The 22,265-nt window shown below is 43.7% G+C and overlaps 2 protein-coding genes across 3 annotated transcripts; one reads left to right on the top strand and one right to left on the bottom strand.

Annotated features, from left to right (window-relative positions):
- Positions 1–986: 986 nt before the first annotated feature.
- Zbtb3 (zinc finger and BTB domain containing 3) lies at positions 987–3,368 on the top strand. Of its 2 annotated transcripts, none has more exons than XM_028857966.2 (2): positions 987–1,234; positions 1,483–3,368. In XM_028857966.2, the coding sequence occupies exon 2, from the start codon at positions 1,535–1,537 to the stop codon at positions 3,089–3,091; it is 1,557 nt and encodes a 518-aa protein (XP_028713799.1). In that variant the 5' UTR covers positions 987–1,234; positions 1,483–1,534; the 3' UTR covers positions 3,092–3,368. The 2 variants fall into 2 exon arrangements, with proteins under 2 accessions (XP_028713799.1, XP_037063388.1); XM_037207493.1 differs by having other exon boundaries at positions 1,006–1,044.
- Positions 3,369–8,942: 5,574 nt separating this feature from the next.
- Ttc9c (tetratricopeptide repeat domain 9C) lies at positions 8,943–22,250 on the bottom strand. The gene is made up of 3 exons (XM_028857929.2): positions 21,321–22,250; positions 14,254–14,436; positions 8,943–9,551 (listed from the first exon to the last, which is right to left on the bottom strand). Exons 1-3 carry the CDS (start codon positions 21,556–21,558, stop codon positions 9,457–9,459), a joined length of 516 nt encoding a protein of 171 aa, XP_028713762.1. The 5' UTR covers positions 21,559–22,250; the 3' UTR covers positions 8,943–9,456.
- Between the last annotated feature and the right edge of the window lie 15 nt (positions 22,251–22,265).

Raw genomic sequence — 22,265 nt, 5'->3', positions numbered from 1 at the left:
GGCTGGGTCTGCAGGTAGAAGATCACCTCAGCTGGGTTTCCTGACTATTGACTTAACTTTATAAGAGGAGAGGTTGTAGACTGTCAAGGGACCCTCACCTGAGTATCCAGCTACTCCCCTCAACCAGTTGTATACAATTCTTCCCTAATAGCACTTGGCCTGGGATCTCCAGGAGGCACTAAAATATATAGGTGGAGGATGACTTGAGTAGGGGGCTCCATCTATGAGGCTATCAGACAGCTAACATTTATGCTGGCTAAACGCTTTCCAGTGGGGCTTCTGGGGTGACTCATCCACACTCTTGTAAGTAATCCCTCACCTATGCTCTATGAGTAAGTCCAATAAATTCACTGGAGCCCAAGGGTAAGCTTTGATGGCATAGCACCTTGGCTTATCATTGAGATCTTAGAGAAGAGATTTATAACAACCAAGACATTCTTAGTTCTGTCCTCCAGTCCTTCTTACTGGCACTTGCCTAGAGGACAGTCCATCATCTTCACCCTAAGTCCTACAGTGTAAATTGAAGTGGTAGTTCCCTGACCCCACTACTGAGCCTGGAAATAGTGGGGGATGCTGGAATTTTTGAGGAAGTTCACAAAGTTACCGCCCACTGTTCTCGGCAGTCTGGTGTAGACCTGGGCCTACATGTTACACACCAGTTTATTGTGTGTCTCCTTCTAAGAACTCTGCCGCAAGAACGCGTTATTTACCCTCGCATACATTGCGCAGGTGCTAACCACGCGCCCCATCCAGGCGCGTAATCTTTCCACGGGAAACAGGTAAGTGAAGAAATTCAGCCAATCCCTGAGGGCTCTGGGGCAAAGAAGGCGGGATGAGGAAGAAAAGTTTAGGACAGGAGCAACAACCAATCGTGAGCCTCGACGCCTGAACGATGGCAGAGACTGCCCATTTGGAGAAGCCGGTTATCGAGGGGCGGGGTATTGCATAGTGAGCCAATCCACGACGGGAGAGGGCAAGCTCGAGCCAATTAGGACAGCGAAGGTGGGAAGGGGCGGAGCTTTCCTGGTGGCTGCTAGGTCGTGGGTGAGGGCTCAGCTTTCTCTTCTAGTTCCTACGCTGGGAGTCCTTATCCCTGGAATGCGAGAGGGAGAGGCGCAGGAAGTTCCGGGACCGGGGCGTGAAGGCATCGCCCGGGAAAGCTTGGGCGCGAAAGACAGTCCTAGTTGGATGAGTCACTGGAAGGCACCGGCTGAGACCGAGGAAGCAGAGGCTGGTTAGGAGGCGGGACTTCCGGGGGCAGGGCTTTTTCGAATAGGGGCGGGGACGATCCCTAAGGTTAGGTCTAGGGGGCGGAGCCAACAGATCTTTGGGTGTGACCTGGGAGCAAGAAGGGCGGTTAACTGAAACATGGTTTGGGGGGCATGTGCTGCCAGAGGCCTTGGGTGGTAAGCCCTAGTTAAGGGCTGACGTGGAGGTTGCTGTGGAAGTTACCTCCCCTAACTCACTGTCTTTTCTTCCCAGGGAGCTACTGGTGGGGAAACTTTGTTGGGCACCCTTCCCTCCTTGGGGTGCTATGGAGTTCCCAGAACACAGTCAGCAGCTGCTTCAGAGCCTGCGGGAGCAGCGGTCCCAGGGTTTCCTTTGTGACTGCACTGTGATGGTTGGTAGCACCCAGTTCTTGGCCCATCGGGCTGTGCTGGCTTCCTGCAGTCCATTCTTTCAGCTTTTCTACAAGGAGCGGGAATTGGACAAGAGGGATCTGGTGTGTATTCACAATGAGATTGTCACAGCCCCAGCCTTTGGGTTGCTGCTGGACTTTATGTATGCTGGCCAGCTGGCCCTTAGGGGGGATACCCCTCTAGAAGATGTGCTGGCCGCTGCCAGCTACTTGCACATGAATGACATCGTCAAGGTGTGCAAACAGCGGTTGCAAGCCCGGGCTCTGGCAGAGGCAGACAGTACCAAGAAGGAAGAGGAAAGCAGTCCTGCCGCTATGGAGTTTTTCTCAGGCAGTTCCCGTGGCCCCCAGCCTTTACTGGCAGCAGTTGAGCAGTCAGCCCGCTGGAGCAAAGAGGAATGGAAGGGCCCAGCCACTCCCTTACCCATCGCTCATTCTGCAGATGAGCCACCAGTGTCTGGTGGAGCTGACACTACACAGCCTAGCATGGAAGTTGACTCACCACATCTGCGGGCACCTCCCCCACCAGCGGCTGACGTCTCTGTCTCTCTTGCCAGCCCCAGTAGCTCTACAGAGACCATTCCTGTAAACTACTTCTCTTCTGGCCTTCCAGCAGTTTCAGTGGAGCCCTTGACTCCTCTTGATGTGGTTCCGGAGAGTCTGAGGGTGGTAGAACCGAGGGATCCTGGAGGATCATTGCAAGGCTTCTATCCTCCAGCTCCGGCCCCGCCCCCAGCCCCAGCCCCAGTTCTGTCCCAGGCTCCAGCCCCAGTGGAAGCTGAACTGGTCCAGGTGAAAGTAGAAGCTATTGTGATCTCTGATGAGGAAACTGACTTGTCAGAGGAACAGCCTCAGGGACCTGAAGGGCTGTTCCCATCTGGAGGTGCAATGTATGGGGGACAGCCTTCACAGCCAGACACTTTTGAGGAGCCAGGGCCAACAGGACTAGAGGAGATGGGGCCAAGCGACCACTTCCTGCCTCCAGAATCTCATCTACCGTACCATCTGCTGCCAGGTCCAGGGCAATATCATCGAGGACTGGTGACCTCACCCCTGCCTGCACCACCGGCCCTGCATGAGCCACTTTACCCTCCTTCTGAGTATGAAGCAGCTCCAGGGAGCTTTGGGGGTTTTACAGAGGATGTTCCCACCTGCAAGACATGTGGAAAGACCTTCTCGTGTTCTTATACACTCCGACGACACGCCACCGTGCACACACGAGAGCGACCCTATGAGTGCCGCTATTGCCTACGCAGCTACACACAGTCAGGGGACCTCTACCGCCACATCCGCAAGGCTCACAATGAGGACCTGGCCAAACGCAGCAAACCAGACCCAGAGGCTAACTCCATTCTAGGGGTGCAGCCCCTCTCTGGCTCCCAAACAACAGAGAGACAAAGCAGTGGTGGTGGAGGACCACCCAAAGATTTTGTACTTGGTCCTAAAAATTAACATCTGGGGAGCATGAACTGATGCCAGGCCTGCTTTGTTAAGATGGCCACAGAGAAGGTTGGAGGCATCTCGTCACTCCTATGGGGTGGCAGAATGAAGGTTCTTCCCAAGCTGAAGGTGTTTACCCTTTTCTTTGTCCAGCCAGATAAGCAGGACATTATGGGGCAGAGCAGGTCAGCCAGGATTCTCCAAGGGCACTGGGAATTTTTCTGAGGTGTAACTGCTTCTCATTTCACATTCTGGAACATAAAACTAGCAGTGAAATTATCCCTTTGAACTGGTGTTGGCTGGTTTCTTCCACAGGTCTGCATGTGTTCATGTCTGCCCTCTAGTTCTTTTATTTGACACCTGCATTGGGTAAGCATGTGGGTCTGGTTGCTTATGAGGCAAAAAGTGAAATAGGAAGAGAGTGCAAATAGGGGATCTTACACATGGTTTACGTAGTTGAACTTGTGTGTTCTGGGCTATATTGGGCACTTCGTGTACTCATTTAATCCTTGACAACTTCCAGGGAGTATTAGCCCCACCCCCTTTCAGATACAAAGAAACTTGAGACTCAGGACTCATTCATTTGTTTAGGGTCATAGAGCTGGGAGAAAGCTAGGATTTGAACTTGGCTAGTGACTCCAGATAATAATCGTGGTGGAACCATACTGGTTTATAATAATGTTCAAAGCAGGTAGTTAGCCAACAACCAGTTGTTTTCTTTCTTTTTTAAGATTTATTTATTTGCTATGAGGTGGTGGCTCATGCCTTCAATCCCAACACTGGGAAGCAGAGGCAGATCTCTGAGTTCCAGGATGGCCAGAGCTACACAGAGAAACCCTGTTTTGAAAAAAAACAAAATTTATTCTTTTATATGTATGGGTTTCTAGCTACATGTATGTCTGTATGGCACATGCATGCCTGTTATCTGCTGAGGCTACAAGAGGGCATTGGATCCTCTAGAACTGGAGTTATGGATAGTTATGAATCACCATGTGGGTGCTGGGGATTGAACCTGGGTCCTCTTGAAGAACAGCAGGTGATCATAACCACTGAGCCATCTCTCCAGCCCCAGAAGTTGTTTTCTTATTCTGTTGAGTGCTTGGCTTTGTTCCCTTACCTTGTCTCTTCTGCATTGGACCTAGAAAGATCTTTGGTTGGGTGTTTTGACAACAGACACTCTATTGATAACTTGGAAATTTTTGCCTTTTTGTGAATTTTAATTGAGGTCTCTGAAGATGAGAAACTGGTGAGAGAAAACAGTGTGCTCTATGGAGAGGGACTTTTATGGGATTTTCAATACCTGAGGAGGAATTGAAATGACAGCTGCTTGGGAAAGCTAAGGCAGGAAACCCCATGAGAATTTTATACTCATCTATGACCCTTACTTCCAAAGTGTGGGACTGGAGACTGATTGGAGACTGATTGCTCACCTAGCCTGAGACCCTAGGGGTTTGATCCCTAGCACTCTAAAAAGAAAGTAAAGTTGTGATAACAGCAGCCTAAAGCTTGAAGCACTCACAAAGTTATATAGGTAGTTACTGGCAATAGAGATAGTAAAAATACAAGAGTTTGAAGTGTTGAGTTAGGATATGGGAAAGAGCTCAATGTAAATGAAGCAACTTCCAGGCTGTGAAGAGTGGAGCTATAGAACAGATTAGCCAGGTGCCCTACAAACATCCTCTCCTGGCACACAAAGCCCTAAATGCAAATCAAGCAGGAAGAAAAACTGAAAAGGTCAAAATAAAAGCAGGCTTTCTTGACTTCTTTGCCCTCCTCTGGGGTCTGTGTCACACTGGGGACTGTAAGCTCTTCCAGCTGCACCACTGCTGTTTTTGAGATAGAAGGAGACTTAACAGTGAAGATCTGGCCAAAGAAAGCTCCCTTGATGAGGCATTATGGGAAGAAAGAGTTGATGGTTTTTTGTTTTGTTTTGCTGTTGAGAAAATTCTAAAGCTGGGTACAAGTACAATGGCAGCTACCGATAATCCTAGCCACTTGGCAGGTGGAGGAAGCTAATCTGAGGGGAAAAGAAGACCCATCTTCCCCATAACGAAGAATAAATTGTATACTTGTCACACTCCTCTTCCTCCTCTTTGGATCCTTCTTCCCTTCCTTTCTTCCTCCCTTCCCTTTTTGGAGACAGGGTCTCTTGTAGCCCAATCTGGCCCTGAACTTGCTAAGTAGCTGAGGATGACCTTGCCCTCCCTCCTGATCCACTTGCCTTTAACCCTAAGTTCTGATGTTATAGGCATATACTACTATGCCTACCTCCTTGGTCTTTTGAGAAAGGGTCTTGCTATGTACAATAGACTAGCCTGAAACTAGATCTTCTGCCTTAGTCTTATCAGTACTGTATGTACAACCAGGTCCAGCTCACATTTCTTATATTAGAGTAACTGTCTACCAATTGTATTTATGCAAATGTACTCTTGCCTTAATTCCTCCAAGAAAGGGCAAAATAAAAATAAAAAAAAAATGTATTCTAGGTGAGTGGAGCACCTTTTCCAGTCTTTCCTACAGTAAATAGCAAAAAGCCTGTAAGAACTAATTCCCTTCAAGAGGGTGAGTTTTATAGTTTTTTATTTCTCATTTAAAGAAGGAGGGGACTGGGTTGAAAAAATTATGTTGCCTCCCAGTACTTGGGAGGCAAAGGCAGGCATATCATTGTGAGTTCGAGGCCAGCCTGGTCTACAGAGCAAGATCCAGGACAGGCTACAAAGCTACACAGAGAAACCCTGTCTCGGAAAAAAAAAACAAGAACAACAAAACTATGTTGCCTTAGAATATAAGTTCCTCAAAGTAAGGAACAATGTCCTTATGGAACTGATGTAGATTCTCTAAAACAGCCTGAATAACAGTCACTACTGGGCTAGTCAGGTCACAGCCTTTGGCCAATACTTAACTGAAGAGTCAGTGGGAGAATATGTGCCTAGCACGCATGAAGCCCTGGATTCCATTCTTAGCACAGAAGGAGAAAGAAAAAGAACCCATGAATAAGTAAATACACCTCCATTTTTAAAGATGAGTGGCACTTGCCAATAGTTCTAGCTACTTGGAAGGCTTAGGCAGATGGCTCACTTGAGCTCAATAGATTGGGCTAGCTTGGGCAACTTAAGAACCAGTGTGTAAATAATATAGCTGGTGTGTTGGCTCATGCCTATAATCTTAGCACCTGGGAGACTGACACAGGAGGATTCCCATGATGTCAAGGGCAGCAAAGGCTACAGAGACATAAAAAACTTAAAAATATATTAAAATCATTTTGGGGCAGGATTAGGCAAGAGCTCTACCACAAAGCTACACCCTTAACATATTGACTAAACACTAATATAGGTAATATGTAAATAGAATTTGAGGCAAAACTATGAAGGTGGTGGGTCTCAATTTGGGGGATACAGTCTCAAACTGCCATTTATGTGTGATCCTTCACACACATCACAAAGGCTTTCTCTCCATTCAAAATCTTCAAACCTTCCCTCCACAAACTTCTGAACACAGATATTTAGGGATCCTCTGTGGCTGACTCAAGATGTAGGCTTGTCAGACCTCTTCAAGACCTGAGTCAGGTTTTACCTTCCTTTGTCTACTTTTTTTTGTTCCTTAAAGTCTCTGTGGGGAACTGGACTTCAAAATAAAAGCTGCCATATACATCTGATCACCAGGTTAATGTTATCTCTTAGGAAGGCTAAGAAAATTATAAATGTGAAATAAATTTCTAAGATGCATTGCGAATACCAGTTTTATTTTTTCCCTCATTGATGTAGTTGACAGCTTAATTGAATATCAGATTTGTTCACAACAACCAGAAAGCAAAACCAGCTCCAAAGGAGTGAAGCGTGCCAGGCAGGATTCGAGCATTTGGGAGGCAGAGGTGGGAGAATCGGTGAGTTCAAGGCCAGCCTGATCTACAGAGTGAGTTCTAGTACAGCCAGGGCTGTGTAGAGAAACCCTGTCTTGAAAAACAAAACAAAAAGTGAAACATGCATGATGATAAAGATTTTAAATTAACTTGTAGACACAGATTGGACCTGATTCCAAAAAGACAAGTGGATATTTATAACTGAGAGGTAGTGTTGAGATTTGTACATGGAAATTTACTAAGAAGAAACTTCAAAGATAAAGGGTCTCTGACTAACCAATTGTGACAGGATTCACCATGACAAGATTTTGTCAAACCAGTATAGGAATTTTTTCCATCTATTTTGAGTTTTTTTTTTTTTTTTTTTTTTTTTTTTTTTGTTTTTCGAGACAGGGTTTCTCTGCGTAGTTTTGCGCCTTTCTGGAGCTCACTTGTAGCCAGGCTGCTCGAACTCATAGCGATCTGCCTGGCTCTGCCTTCCGAGTGCTGGGATTAAAGGCGTGCGCTACCACCGCCCGGCTATTTTGAGTTTTTAAGACATGATCTTGTTAGGGAAGCTCATCTAGTCTGAAATTCAGTATATAGCCTCATAGCAATCCTCCTGCCTCACCCTGAGTGCTGAGATTACAGGCATAAGCTAAGTTTAGCAAATTAAGAAGCTTGGATGATAAAGAAAATATTCTACTTTACTTAGTTCTCTCTTTGGATTTTTTAGATTATTTGGTAGTAAGCCTTTTGTTGTAGCTTGATGAATGTATTATTTAAATTATAGGGAGGAACAAAGAAGAGTAGTATATTGGCAGAGTGTGGGATGTTATTAATAAAGTAGACCAATCCCACCCCAAGAAACATAGTTGTATTATGATTACATGATAGCAAATGAGTGACACATGCCTGTTATCTCCACCTATAATGGTAGAGGCCTGCTACATGGTCTTAGCTACTAATTGGCACCCATGACATAGACACAATCCACAGAGTAAACAGAATGACAAAGCAGCCATTGGCTGATGAACCCCACAGAGGCAGGACTGCACCAGATCTGCGCCTGAACCCAGGAGCAACACAGCTTCCCCAGGTCCTATCAGGTCATTCCAAGACTAAGCAATAACTGTCTTTGCTTGTAGTTTCCTTCCTCTGTGAGGGCCTGAGCTCAAAAATAGAGTGACAGATGACAAGGAGGCTTGGGTTCTGTCATGCTTTATTATGATACTCTTTCAAGAAGATATTGTAATGTCTTTCAGAAAAATGAACACACTTTAGAAATGCATCTATTAAAAATTAAAACATGGACAGCCAGTGCTATACAAAGAAACCTTGTCCAAGATACAAAAACTACTTTGGGGCTGACTATGTGGCTCAATGATAGGGTGCTTGTCTAGCATGTTTAAGACAGGTTCAAATCCTGTACCACACATACAGACACACCATAAAAACCTCACTAGCACATGGGTTCCTTTTTGGCATGAGGACAGAGAGTTTTTAAATACTTTTAACTACTTAAGTGCTTGACTCTAATTTTTTTTTTAAAACAGGGTTTCATGTATTCCAAACATTTACTTCATAAGTTTTAAAACAGAATAGATTAAAGACAAATAAGTTATACTATGTTAATGATCTGAGTATAAGCAATATCAAGGACTAGAAATTGCCAGGAGAGGAGAAAAAAAAAAAAAAAAAAAAAAAAAAAAAAAAAGGAAAGAGCTGGGCAGTGGTGGTGCACATCTTTAATCCCAGCACTCAGGAGCAGAGACAGATTTCTCTGAGTTTGCGTTCAGCCTATTCTACAGAGACAGTTCCAGGATAGCCAAGGCTAGGCAGAGAAACCCTGTCTTGAAGAAAACCAGAACCAACCAACCAAGCAAAAAAGGAGATCAATTTAAATAACAATTTGATTTTGTTGTTGTTTAGTTCATTATTTTTGCAGCACTGGGGAATCAAACCCAGGGCCTTGTATATGGTAGGTAAGCAGTCTACCACTGAGCTACATCCTCAGCCCCAAAACAATTCATTTCAAATCCTTAAATATACTTGGGCTCAATTTATATTCATCTAGTTTCACACACACACACACACACACACACACACACACACACACACACACACACAATTTCCCACGGGGGAAACAAAGGCATCTGAGGAAACACCAAACGATTCCTTTCTGCCTGTCCTTCCTACTAAATCCTTCACTGGCCCTCTCCTCTGTGTCTCAACACCTCCAATAACATCTCATGAAATCCACGCCATAAATACAGTTGATGCCACCCACAGTGGACAATGCTTTCTGGTCTGTTTCTAAAGGCAAATGATATGGATGCAAGCCATACAAACATACTGGGGATGGACGATAAAGGATGCAGATAGTCTAAGTGGCAAAGGGCTTGTGCAGAACAGGAACAATAGAAATCCACCTGGGTCAGAGGTAAGGGGTGAATTTCTCTTGCTGAGGCTCAGGTTTCTCTTGATGGGTCTTTAGTGGTCCACTTGATTTCAAGTTGAGAAGCATCTTTTTACGTCATTAACCAAACATGCCCAGATACAGCTGCTTCTCTTTCCTATGGTAGCTGCTGAGTTCTGACTGTGTCAACTGGAGGTACCGCCGGACATTGGCATCTTCAAAGACAATGAAAAAGGCAATTACAGATAGACCATAATGGCCCAATGGACCAGAGAGCACTGTTAACACTCCCAGTTACTTTAATTCTCCAAAATCTGAATGTATCACAATTATTCCATGCAATTATAAGTTCTATTACTTAATATGTCACTGTCAACTCCTTTTTTTTTTTTTTCCCCCTGGGTTTTCAAGACAGGGTTTCTCTGTGTAGCCCTGGCTGGCCTGAAACTCATAAAAATCGGCCTGCCTCTGCCTCCTGAATGCTGGAACTAAAGGCATGTGCCAACTGCACCTGGTTATTTTTTTATTTTTAAAGATGTAGTCTGCTGTGTTGCCCAGATTGGTCTTGAACTTACAGGGTAAATGACCCTCTTGCCTCAGCCTCTCATAATAGTTGGGACTATAGATGTGTGTGTGTGTCATTGTGCCTGCCCACTTAAGTAGCATTTCATAACAAAGCCTGGCGGTGGTGGCACAGCCTTTAATCGCTGCACTTGGGAGGCAGAGGCAGGCAGATCTCTGTGAATTCGAGGCCAGCCTGATCTCCAAAGCGAGTTCCAGGAAAGGTGCAAAGCTACACAGAAAAACCCTGTCTCGAAAAACAAAACAAAAAAAAAAAAAAAAAAAAAAAAAAGAAAAGAAAAAGAAAGAAAAGAAACAAAAACAAATGGCTCATATGCCTTCATTAGTTCACAGTATTCATTTAAATTAGTGAAAAGTTTTATTGCACTGTTATGTTTGGGGTTCCCCTGCTACTAGCCTCCAATAGTTGCCTTAATAGTGAAAAAAGGGGCTGGGCAGTGGTGGCGCACGCCTTTAATCCCAGCACTCAGGAGGCAGAGGTTGGTGGATCTCTGTGAGTTTGAGCCAGCCTGGGCTACCAAGTGAGTTCCAGGAAGGGCACAAAGCTACACAGAGAAACCCTGTCTTGAAAAAAAACCAAAAAAAAAAAAAAAAAAAAAAAGAGAGAGAGAGAGAGAAGCAGGTAGATCTCTCTGTGTTTAAGGCGATCCTGGTCTACATAGTGAGTTCCAGGACAGCCAGGACCATGTAGTAAGACCCTGTCAAAAATGAAGAAAAAAAGAAGCGTGAAAAAAGCCAGGCAGTGGTAGCATAGGCCTTTAATCCCAGCACTCAGGAGGCAGAGGCAATGAGTTTGAGGCCAGACTGGTCTACAGAGCAAGTTCTAGGACAGCCAGGTTTACATAGATAAATCCTGTCTTGGAAAACAAACAAAAATAAATAAACAAAGAAAGAAAAGAAAATTTAAAAAAAAGGAGACACAATATTCAATGTTAAACCAACCAACACAGAAATGAACCTGCCATCTGCTGCAGTTTCCTTTCTGTCCTGAAAACCAAGTGCCAAATCTGAAATTCTCCCAGTCAGTGGCTTCTTTTTCTAGGTCACACCTGGAGTTAGCTGAGCTAAAAGATAAGGTAATAGCTAAATCGAGGGCCAGCTCCCGTGGGAGAGCAGGCTGAATGATGGTGATGATCATATTCATTCACTGGGATCCACTAACACACTTTTTAAAAGGTAGAGAGTTTAAAACAAAGTTCCTAAACTGGGTACTGTGGCACATATCTGTAACATCAGCACTTGGGAATTAGAGGGGAGAGGATCAGAAGTTCAAGGCCAGCCTGTGCTACAAATTGAGCTTGAAATGAGCCTGAGCTACATGAGACCCTGTCTTCAAAAATTGGAAAAAAAAAAAAAAAAAAAAAAAAGAAGAAAAATGAAGTTCCTAAAATTTCCATTATGGTGACACACACCTATAACCTCAGTACTCAGAAGGCCAAGGTAGGTGAATCACAAGTTCAATGCTAGCTGGGGCAGTAGATAGACTCCAGGTTGGCCAGGGCTATATAGTGAAATTCTGTCCCACAAAACCCCCAAATAAATAAATTAGTTAATTTAAGTTAATAAGGACATGGGTATATAATAAGGACATGCAGAATATTTGTTTATCTATGCAAAGATGTGTTGCATTTGTTTAACTATGTAAAGATGTGTTGCTGTTTTACCTCGCCTGCCTAAGGCACCTGACTGGTCTAATAAAAAGCTGAACAGCCAACAGCGAGAGAGGAAAAAAAAAAAAAAAAAAAAAAAAAAAAAAAAAAAAAAAAAAGCTGAATGGGCAATAGCGAGGGAGGAGGTATAGGTGAAACTTCGGGCAGGGAGAGTGAGGAGGAGGAGGAATTGAGGCTCTGAAGAAAGCAAAGAGACACCAGGGGCCAGACAGCAATGGAGGAAGCAGGAAAGTAGGACATAGAGAGTGAAAGAAAGCTCCAAGGCAAAACAGAAATGAATAGAAACAGGTTAAATTAAGTTAAAAGAGCTAGTGGAACAAGCCTAAGCTAAGGCTGAGCATTCATAATTAATAATAAGTCTCTATGTCTTTATTTCAGAGCTGGTTGGCAGACCAAAGAAAATTCCAACTACATGGGTATAGCACCTAGTAGGTACAATGTCCTGAGTATGGTTCCCAGCAGTAAAACAGAAAAGCAGGGAAGGTGGGTTTTTTTTTTTTTTTTTTTTTTTTGTCGTTGTCGTTGTTGTTGAGACAAGGTTTCTCTAACAGTACTGGCTGTGTTGTCCTGGAACTTACCTTGTAGTACAGGCTGGCCTCGAACTCACAGAGATCCACCTGCCTTTGTCTCCCTAGTGCTGGGACTAAAGATGTGAGCCACCACCACGCAGCTCACTTTCTTAAATATATGAATGTTCTGTCTTTTTTTAAATAATATTTTATTAAATCTTTGAGAGTTTCACAATGCATTTAATCATATTCCCCTCCCCTCCTACCCACCCTGCGCCCTCCATTCTCCAACTCCCTCCCCACCCAAGTTTAAGCTGTTTTCTTCTTTTTCCAACCCCATCTAGTCTAGTTTGGGTTGCTCTTGGAATGGGTCCTGCTCTGGAGTGTGGATGACCTACCAGGGGGTCACATCATTCAAGAAAACTGACTCTCCCTCCCCAACAGCTATCAATGCCAACAGCTCCTCAGCTAGCAAGTTCTTTTCTTCTTTTTCTTTTTGTTTGTTTTTCAAGACAAGGTTTCTCTGTGTAGCCCTGGATGTCCTAGAACTCATTCTGTAGACCAGGCTGGCCTTGAACTTAGAGAGATCCTCCTGCCTCTGCCTCCCAAGTACTTGGATCAAAGGCATGTGCCTCAGCTAGGAATTTCATGGCCACCTTCCCTGCTTCCTCTTGGGATTTTTATCTGGCTTGTAGTATCTGTTTTTAAAAAAGTTAAAAACTGGGGCTAAAGAGACACCTCAGCTGTTAAGAACACTTGTTGCTCTTGCAGAGGACCTGCGTTCAGTTCTGGCACCCATATGGGGTCTTGCTACAGGCTGTAATTCTAGTTTCCGAAGATCAAATGACTGCCTTTTTTAGGCCCACAGGCACCAGGCAGATGTGTGGTATACAGATACACTATCAGAATACAGTCCAAGAACAGAATCATGTGAAGGGAATTCTCAGTGCTTGTGAGAAAACTCCAAGAAAACAAGACAAGAGTCTTGTGACCTCAGTTTCTTCAAACACATGAAATTGTGTTTCGAATGTGCTTTTGTGCCCTTCCCAGATATGAGTTTCCTTCAGATTATTCATCACAGCTGGCTGCTGTTATTTCTTTATATGCCTCTTTATATGGAAAAACATGTTTCTGCTGGTCCTTGTGATTGAACACTTTGCTCATGTGATTCTTCTTTTTTTTTTTTTTTGGTTTTTCGAGATAGGGTTTCTCTGTGTAGCTTTGCACCTTTCCTGGAACTCGCTTTATAGACCAGGCTAGCCTCAAACTCACAGAGATCTGCCTGCCTCTGCCTCCCGAGTGCTGGGATTAAAGGCGTGCGCCACCGCCCGGCCATGTGATTCTTCTTAACCCTCAGAGTATAAATTGTCTGATTATTCAAAGTTAGTTATTGCATGAGATTTTAGTCCACCTCCTTTTTAGGTTCCATTTTCCCAGGTTCACATCATCAACAAAGAGGTAAACCATATACATCTAGTAAAACACTGATACACTAAAAACAAAAAGGTCTTTAAAAAAGTAAACTGAAAATGTTAAGTAAACTATAACTTCCTTCCCACGGGTACTACTTCAATGGGACAGGTAGTTTGGTTTGTTTTTCAAGACAGGGTTTCTTTGTGTAGCTCTAGTTGTCCTGAAACTTGCTCTGTAGATCAGCCTGGCCTTGAACTCAGGGATCCTCCTGCCTCTGCCACCTGAGTGCCGAGATTAACAGTGTGCGCTACCACCACCCAGCATGAAACAGTTTTGTTTTGAGACAGAGTCTCACGGAGCCCAGATCATCTTCAGACTTGCTATGTAACTAAAGATAACCTTGAACTCTGATCCTCTTGCTTCTACTCCCCAAGTGCTGGGATTACAGGAATGTGCACCACTATGGATGCTTTTATGCAATGCTGGGGATTGAACCCAGAGCTTTGTGCATGCCTTACCAACTAAGCTATATACATCCCACCTCTTCTTTTCCTTTAAGAAGTATTTTTCTGTTGATTTGTAATAGCTGTACATATTAACAGGTATAGTGCATATAATTCAATACATGATGTATAGAGTGTGTAATATCAGACCACAGCAATTAGCGCTCTCATCTCCTTAAGCACTGATCATTTCTTTATACTAATTAACAACAGAACCACCTTGATGTCCCTCTCACTCACCTTTAGGTTGCCTGTTGACAGCAGCCAGCAGGTAGTGCCGAGCCTGGTCATAGTCCTGCAGATGGAAGAAGGCTACTCCAGCCCGATATAAGGCCTTGGCATTTTCAGGTTGTCGTTCTAGGACTTTCTGACTGTATTCCCTCACTCGTTCATAGTTCACTGGCTCCATCTGGAGGAGACAGGCTAAAGGATCAAGTTAAAGGGAGAGAGAAGGAGGGCTTATAGGAGATTCCACTAGCCAGCTCCGGGCATTCCCCAACATTCAGTTATTCAACTAACACTGAAGTGTCTCCCATATCCATAGCCTCATCTAGGAACTGGAGCTATGAAAGTTTTGACTGACAAGCTGGCTCAGTAGGTAAAGGCTCTCGCCACCAAATTTGTGACTTGTGTTTGATTCCTGGGAAGGAGAGAACTGACTCCCACAAGTTTTCCTCTGATATTCCCAACATGTGTACAATGTCATGCTTGAGCACACGTGAACACACAATACATAAAGTTTATTTCATTTTATGTGTGTATATATATTTGTATCATATGCATGCAGGAGCCCAAGGTGGTCATAGAGGCATCAGATGCCCTGGAACTGGAGTTACAGATGACTGTGAGCTGCTATATAGGTATGAACCAAACCCAAATCCTCTGCAAGAGCAGTAAGTGCTTTCAACTGGTAAGCCATCTCTCCAGGTTCCATTCTTTAAATTTTTTATTCAAAACTCTCTCAAGTATGGCATGGTGGTACACATCTGTAATCCTAACACTTGGGAGGTAGAGGCAGGAGGATTAGGAATCCAAGGTCACCTTCAGTGTGATGGTTTGACTACAAAGGGCTTTCATAGGCCCATATAGTTGAATGCTTAGTCCTCAGAGAGTAGCACTATTTGAGAAGGATTAGGAGGGTGTGTCCTTGTTGGAGGAAGTGTGTCACTGGGGGCGGACTTTGAGGTTTCAAAAGCCCTGCCAGGCCCAGTTTTCACTTTCCTGTGCGGCCTGCCGATCAGGATGTAGCTCTCAGCTACTGCTCCAATGCCACGCAGGCCACCATGCTCCCTGCCATCAGGATAATGGACTGACCTCTGAAACTGTAAGCCAGCCTCCAATCAAATGCTTCCCATTTTAAGAATGACCTTGGTCCCGATGTCTTTTCACAGCAACAGAACAGTGACTAACACTTGGCTACACAGGGAATTGAAGGCCAGTCTAGGGTACTATATGAGACCCTTTCTCACAGTCTCCCCTACCCTCTTCCCTCTCTTTGGTGCTGGGGATCAAATGAAACTCTTCACTGTGTCTCTTCTACCCAGTGCTGTGTCCTCACTTCTTGGTCTCATCACAGTTCTTACACTGCAGCACTGTTAATGCCTGCCATTATGTGAGGGAAGAACAAGCTATGTTGAATATGTTCCATCTTTTCACCCACATACAGAATCAGTGCTAGTCTCCATTTAATGGATAAAAAGAATCCAGGCTCAGATAAGCAACTTGCCCAACATCTCAGAGCTTGTAAGTGAAATGAGCATGTAATCTGAACCAAGTCCTGTCAATTTTTGTTTTTATTTCTCAATGTTCTGAGATGGGGGCGGGAATCTCATCTGAATTCACTATATACTGGAGGATGATGATCTTCTTGTTTCCACATACCCAACCAATAGAATTACAGGCATGCATCAACACACCAGGTGAGGTTTGGTTGAGTCAGTGGCTGAATAAGATTGGCTCCCACAGGCTCATATATTTGAATGTTTAGGGAGTGTCACTCTTTGAAACGAGTAGGTGTGGCCTTGTTGGAGGAAGTGTGTCACTGGGGGTGGGGTTTGAGGTTTCAAAAGCCCAAACCAGGCCCAGTGGCTCTCTCTCTTTCTGCTGCCTTTGAATCCAGAAATAGAACCCTCAGCTACTTCCCAGCACCATGTCTGCCTGCATTTTGCCATGCTTCCCTTCATGATGACAATGAACTTAAACCTCTGAAACTGTAAGCCAGCCCCAATTAAATGCTTTCTTTATAAGAGTGGCTGTGCTCATGGTGTCTCTTCACAGTAATAGAACACTGACTAAGACAGTCAGGTTCTTACTTTGTAGCTCAGGCAGTCCTGAAACTCCGTCTGTAACCCAGGATGGCCTCAAACTCCTGTTGTTCCTCCTGCCTCAAGCTTCCAAGTAGTGGGATTACAGCTCTGTGCCACCATACCAATCTCATTTCCAACAACATATTAATTCACTATTCTCTCAGCTGATTAATGGAACCCAGAATAAATCTTGGTTAGGAAGCAATGTTCAAGACACGGTTCTGCCTTAAAGAAGGGTTGTAGCTCAGCAGACTGATTGATTGCCTGGCATATTTGAGTCTCTTGAGTTCACCAAAAATAAAAGTAAAGTAGGTGGAGTGATGGCTCAGTGGTTAAGAAGAGCACATATTGCTCTTGCAGAGGATCCAAGTTTGGTTTCAAGCACCCACAATGGATGGCTAACAACCACCTGTAACTACAGCTCCAGGGAATTTGATGCTTTTTTCTGGACATCAAAGATATCTGCCTTGACATGTACACATATCCATAAAAACACATAATTAAAAATAAAATAAATAGCTGGGTGTGGTGGTGCACACCTTTAGCCCCAGCACTCAAGAGGCAAGGGCAGGCAGATCTCTGAGTTTGAGGCCAGCCTGGTCTACAGAGTGAGTTCCAGGACAGCTAGGGCTACACAGAGAAACCCTGTCTTAAAACCCTGCCCCCCAAAATAAATAAATGATTTTTTTAAGTAAGAAAAAGGTAAAGAGCCTTGCTTGCTGACCTTGACCTTGATATCCTCCCTATGCTAATTCCCTGCCGGGTTCCACCCTCCTGAATGCTTAAGGGAAGTTCCTTGTCTGTGTATCCTGCATAATGGGTGTTAACAGCTTAGATGCAAGATTGTAAAACATCTGTGGCGAACTTCTGCCCTCCGGGGTTCTCCCATTGTGCTGTAAGCCTGTATTTAAGACCTCTTCCCTCCTTCAATAAACAGCTTTGGCATTAAAAGAAAAAAAAAAAAAGGCATATTGACAGGCTGAGACTGTAGGTCAGTAGTTCAGCCTATCATGTGAGGCCCCGGGTTCAATACCCAATGCTGAAAAAGTACTGAAATATATGACTATAGTTGTGGCTCATTCTGTATTTCTTGTATGTCAACAGTTGTTACTGCCTGTATCCATCTCCTATGAAAGCTTTATTATTATGGAATGTTCCCCTTGTAAAGTGACCTGTTCTTCTCTGTTATTGTTTTTTCTCTAAAGTTTGTTCTATCTGATCATAATGCAGGCATTCCAGCTTTATGTTGTTTGGTACTAATTTTAAAGGGAAAATGTATTTAAAAAAAAAAGGCACAGATATATCCTATTTCACAGCTATTGGAATTATATTAAAGTTAAATCACGCTCAGATGGCTGAGATTCGGGTATAATGAAGCCAATAACAAGCTTGGATTAGACTTGCATCCCTGCTATAACACCCCTACACCAAGCAGGCTTTACATGAGGTATTCACCACAGATCAATTAATCCAGCATTTTTACTTCAGCACTTCAACTGATAACTATTTACCTAGCACTAACTATGCTCAAACATTAAACTAAGGAGTAACAAGAAAAGGAAGGCATCTTGATGACAGTTTTAAAATGATATATATATTCTTATGTGTACGAGTGTTTTGTCTCTGTTTATGTATGTGAACCATGTATGTGCCTGGTGCCTGAGGAGGTGAGAAGAGGTGTTGTATCCTTTGGGACTGGAGTTACAGATGGCTGTAAATCACCATGTGGGCGCTGGGAATTAAACTCTGATTCTCTGCTGGAGTAGCCAGTGTTCCTAACTCTTAGACATCTCTCTAGCCTTGTTTATTCTAACTAATAACACACCCACCCCCAATTTGATGGGAGATGTGCTGAAACAGACTTCAAGAGAAATACCTTTCAGTAATGTTGGCCATTATGGGGTGGGGGTTTGGTTGAGGTAGGAGCCCCAGCAACAACCCACAAAACAGAGGAAATTCCTTTTATAGATTTCAGAAGGCAGAGATCTTTGAGCTTAGAGAGGGATCTGAGTTTAACAGCTTAGTAAATAATACAAGATAAGATATAAAGCTCTAAATCCTATAGTCCCACTCTACCTTTGGGCCCCAGCTATGAGGTAGGATTTCAGCAGCTTAGGGAAAGTACTCTAGGGTATAAGGCTTGACGGATCTCCACAGGGGCAGCAACTGCGATCAAGCAATGATTAAATTATACCTGGGCATCCCTAAGTGGGAGGTTTATACAAACAAATGAAACTCTAAAGACACTTTGAAGAAAACCAAACATGCTGGAGAGTGAATGGAGTTAAACTGTTGCTTGGTTACAGAGGGCTTCTCTAAGAAAGTAAATTTTATTTATTAATTTTTGTTTTGTTGAGACAGGGTTTCTCTGTGTAGCTCTGGCTGTCCTGGTACTCACTCTGTAGACCAAGTTGGCCTTAAACTCAGAGATCCGCCTGCCTCTGCCTCCGAAGTGCAGGGATTAAAGGTGTACGCCACTACACCTGGCTCTAAGAAAGTACATTTTAAAAGCTGGGGGTCTACCTAAGCAACAGAGTGCTTGCAGCCTGCTTGCCAGTAGGACAGAACATTCTAATTTCTGAGAAGAGAGCTAGCTTCAGAGTCTTTGAAGGTGGAAATGTGCTGTGAGATTTGTGTATATGGAGGAGTCAGAACATGTGAGGCCCTGCAGGCAAAGGTCAAGAGTGGATTTTTCTCTTAAATGTGCCAAGAAGACACTGAGAGTTTTAGGCAGGACTTTGACTTCTTTATCTGTAAAAATGAGGATTATTACAAAGTAGCTATCAAAATTTTGGTAAAGATGAGAAAAGTTGTAAATAAACTGCCAAATATATCATGGGTATTCAATAAATGAACACTGTTAAATCAGTAAAAACTTTTTTTTTTTTTGAAATAGGTCTTAGTATGTAGCCCCATGCTAGCCTCAGATTTGTGATTCTCCCTCCTGAGGAATGGCAGAGAGTACAGACGTGTCACCACACAGTCTTTAGAGAGTGCTAATAAACAGTGCCTCCTTTGGTCACCTGGGAAGTCAAGACACTTAAGTGCCCATCTCTGAAACTCCTGTTTCTTTGATTTTGGCCAATTCCTTAGTACATTTTCTACTTTTTAATAGGGCACAGTATCTTGCAATAAGAATTTAAGCTCTGGGAATTAAGACTGCGTATAATTTTAAAGCCACTCGTTGCTAGATTAGTTCTAGTTTCCTTAGATTCATTTGGAAGAATTGTTGTGACACTTAACATACATCATGTCATGAATGAAACATCTATGAATCCCACGTAGCCCTTCTTTCTCAAATGGAACATCCCAGGACTGTACCAATTTTCCAATTTATTCTCACTTGCTTAAGACAGGGTCTTACCATACATCCCAGGCTAGCCTGGACCTCAGACTTCAAGCCACTCTGCTACTTGGACCTTCCCAGTGCTGGGATTATAGGTGTAAAGCGCCAGGCCATCTCACTTATTCTCCTCTGCAGTACTTACTGTCTGATATACCATGTTATTTACTTTGTTTCATGAATATAGGGATTGTTAACATGTTATCACGTAGTGTTATACTGCTAATCCTCAGCACCTAACTGTTGATCAGAGTTAAGTTAAACAGCTACTGTTAGGGGATAGGCTATGCACACATTTAGTCCCAGCACTCTGGAGGCAGAGGCAGGCAAGTTCAAGGCCAGCTAAGCTAGTCAGGGCGACACAGACCTTGTTGTAAAAACAAACAAACAAAAACACTACCATAATTACTATTATTTGAGTCCAAAAGTATTGCTGGACACACTGGAAAAAATACTCGTAACTTTCACCATAACTAATGAGTATTGTAATTTCAAAAATTTTTAGTGCTGATATTGTAGGTTAGTGGCACAGCTTTTGGTTAGCATGTGCAAGGCCTGCAGTTCCACAGCTCCACTCCGATACCATATGTATATGTGCATGCAATATGTGTGTGTGTGTGTGTGTGTGTGTGTGTGTGTGTGTATTTGCTTGTTTGTTTGCTTATTTGAGACAGGGTCTCTCTAAGAAGCTTTGGCTGTTCTGGTACTTGCTGTGTACACCAGGCTGGCCTCAAACTCATAGAGATCACAAAAATATTTTAAAAACACACTGCCAGATGTGGTGGCTGACACCTGTAATCTCAGCACTTGGGAGCCATAGGCAGAAAGACTGCCAGGAGTTTGGAACCAGCTTGGTCTACACAGTGAGTTTCAAGCCAGGATACTGAGTCTCAAGAAAAAGAAAAACAATTTTAAGAAGCAACCAGTAGGAGACATAAAAACTCCTGACAATATATACAGCCTCAGTTTGCACTGTTAGAATGTCTTTACTATACTGTAAATTAAGTTTTAATCAGTTCTGAGCTTGATTTGTCTATCAGAGAAAAGATTAAAAGGTCTCTTATCAATTAGGTTAATCCTAGCAGAACTGTTCTATCTTCATAAAAAGCCATCTGGAAATGGAAGATGTCCCTGATTTCTACAAAAAGTCATACAATTAAGCACAAGCGATGTACACTATCTAGAGCCAGTAACTTGTTTCCCAAATGTTAAATTCCCTTTAGACAAGGGCACTTTTCCTCTACAGAAGGCAAAATGTTCTAAAGTTAGCAACACTCCTCTAGATAAGTCCAATGGCAGTCCTACCCTAGATCCACCAGATCAAAGTTTCTGGAGTTAGGGCCTAAGAAGTTATATTTTCACAAATTCTCCAGGTGAGGTTTGAAAAATTCTGCCCGCTTAAGAGTTCTCTACATATTGGAAACAGGTTTCAATTCATTGCCGAATAACCAGATGATAGCGAAGAAGACAGCGTTCACAAGGGTTCGATGGTCCTGTCTTCGTAGTATGCTTCGTTTTGTTTTTTGAGGGATTCTCTGTGTAGCCCTGGTTGTCCTCGAACTCAGCGATCCACCTGTCTCTGTCTCTGAGTGCTGAGATTAAAGGCATGTGCCACCTCTGCCTTGCTGGACCCACCCACCCTCCAGCCCCACTCTTACCAGCTAGGTTGTTGTAGCAGTCTGTCTGAGTGGTGTGCAGTATGTTTTCTTGCTCCGGCGTGAGAGCTGGGCCCTCAGGGCCTAGATTGGGTATCGGGGAAGGCAGACTTGGATCCAGACCCCGCAGCTGAAGAAGAGCTCGGTGATACCTACTCACAGCATCTCGGTACTTCCCTTCCCGGTAGCGCTGGTTCCCTTCCTCCTTGAATAGCTGAGCCTCCTGCAGACGCTTCTCCATGATTGTTAGAATTGTTAAATGAAAGATCAACTGAGGCTGTGGAGTTGGGATCAAAATTGTTGGTTTGGGAAGTCTAGTTTGTAAGCAAAAAAAAAAAAATTACTCTTCAAGAGGATTTGAGCTTTGATGTTTTTACTACAGTCTTATCGATCCTCCTGTTTTCAGTTTCCCAAAGTTCCGCAAAAAAAAAAAAAAAAAAAAAAAAAAAGAATAATGTGGAGGCAGTGAAGTCATAGACCAAATGATTTCCAAAAGAAGAGATCCGGGCGTTGAGTATAGACTCTAGGAAGATTCAAAGGCCCAACTAAACAAACATCTGAACTGTGTGACTGCCCGCAAAATTCGTTTCCTTCTTTCTCTGAGGCACACACACCCCCTGACCTGGAAGAAGATGGAGTAGGCGGGAACAACTGAAACAAGTCAGAAAGGCTTCCTTCCCAAGTTTTTTATTTGTCCTTATTCAACAAGCATTTGTCGATGTCTCTGCTGTTAACCGAAGTGAATGAAGCCTGAGCCTCCAGTCCGCAGGCGAGGCGGAAGAGGCTGTATGCACTGGCAAGCCCAACAACTGCACCACTGCAGTGGCCCAAGCCCGGAAGTCTCCTCCAGGTTGGTAGTTTAAGGGACGGAGCACCGACAGGAAAAGACCCGGCCTGCTAGCAGTTTAGCATCTACTGGGGCGCGCGCATTGCGTCACACCAGCCAAT

Source organism: Peromyscus leucopus, chromosome 1, assembly GCF_004664715.2.
Source record: "Peromyscus leucopus breed LL Stock chromosome 1, UCI_PerLeu_2.1, whole genome shotgun sequence".
Taxonomy (NCBI): Eukaryota; Metazoa; Chordata; class Mammalia; order Rodentia; family Cricetidae; genus Peromyscus; species Peromyscus leucopus.
This window is presented reverse-complemented; position numbering and strand designations above follow the sequence as displayed.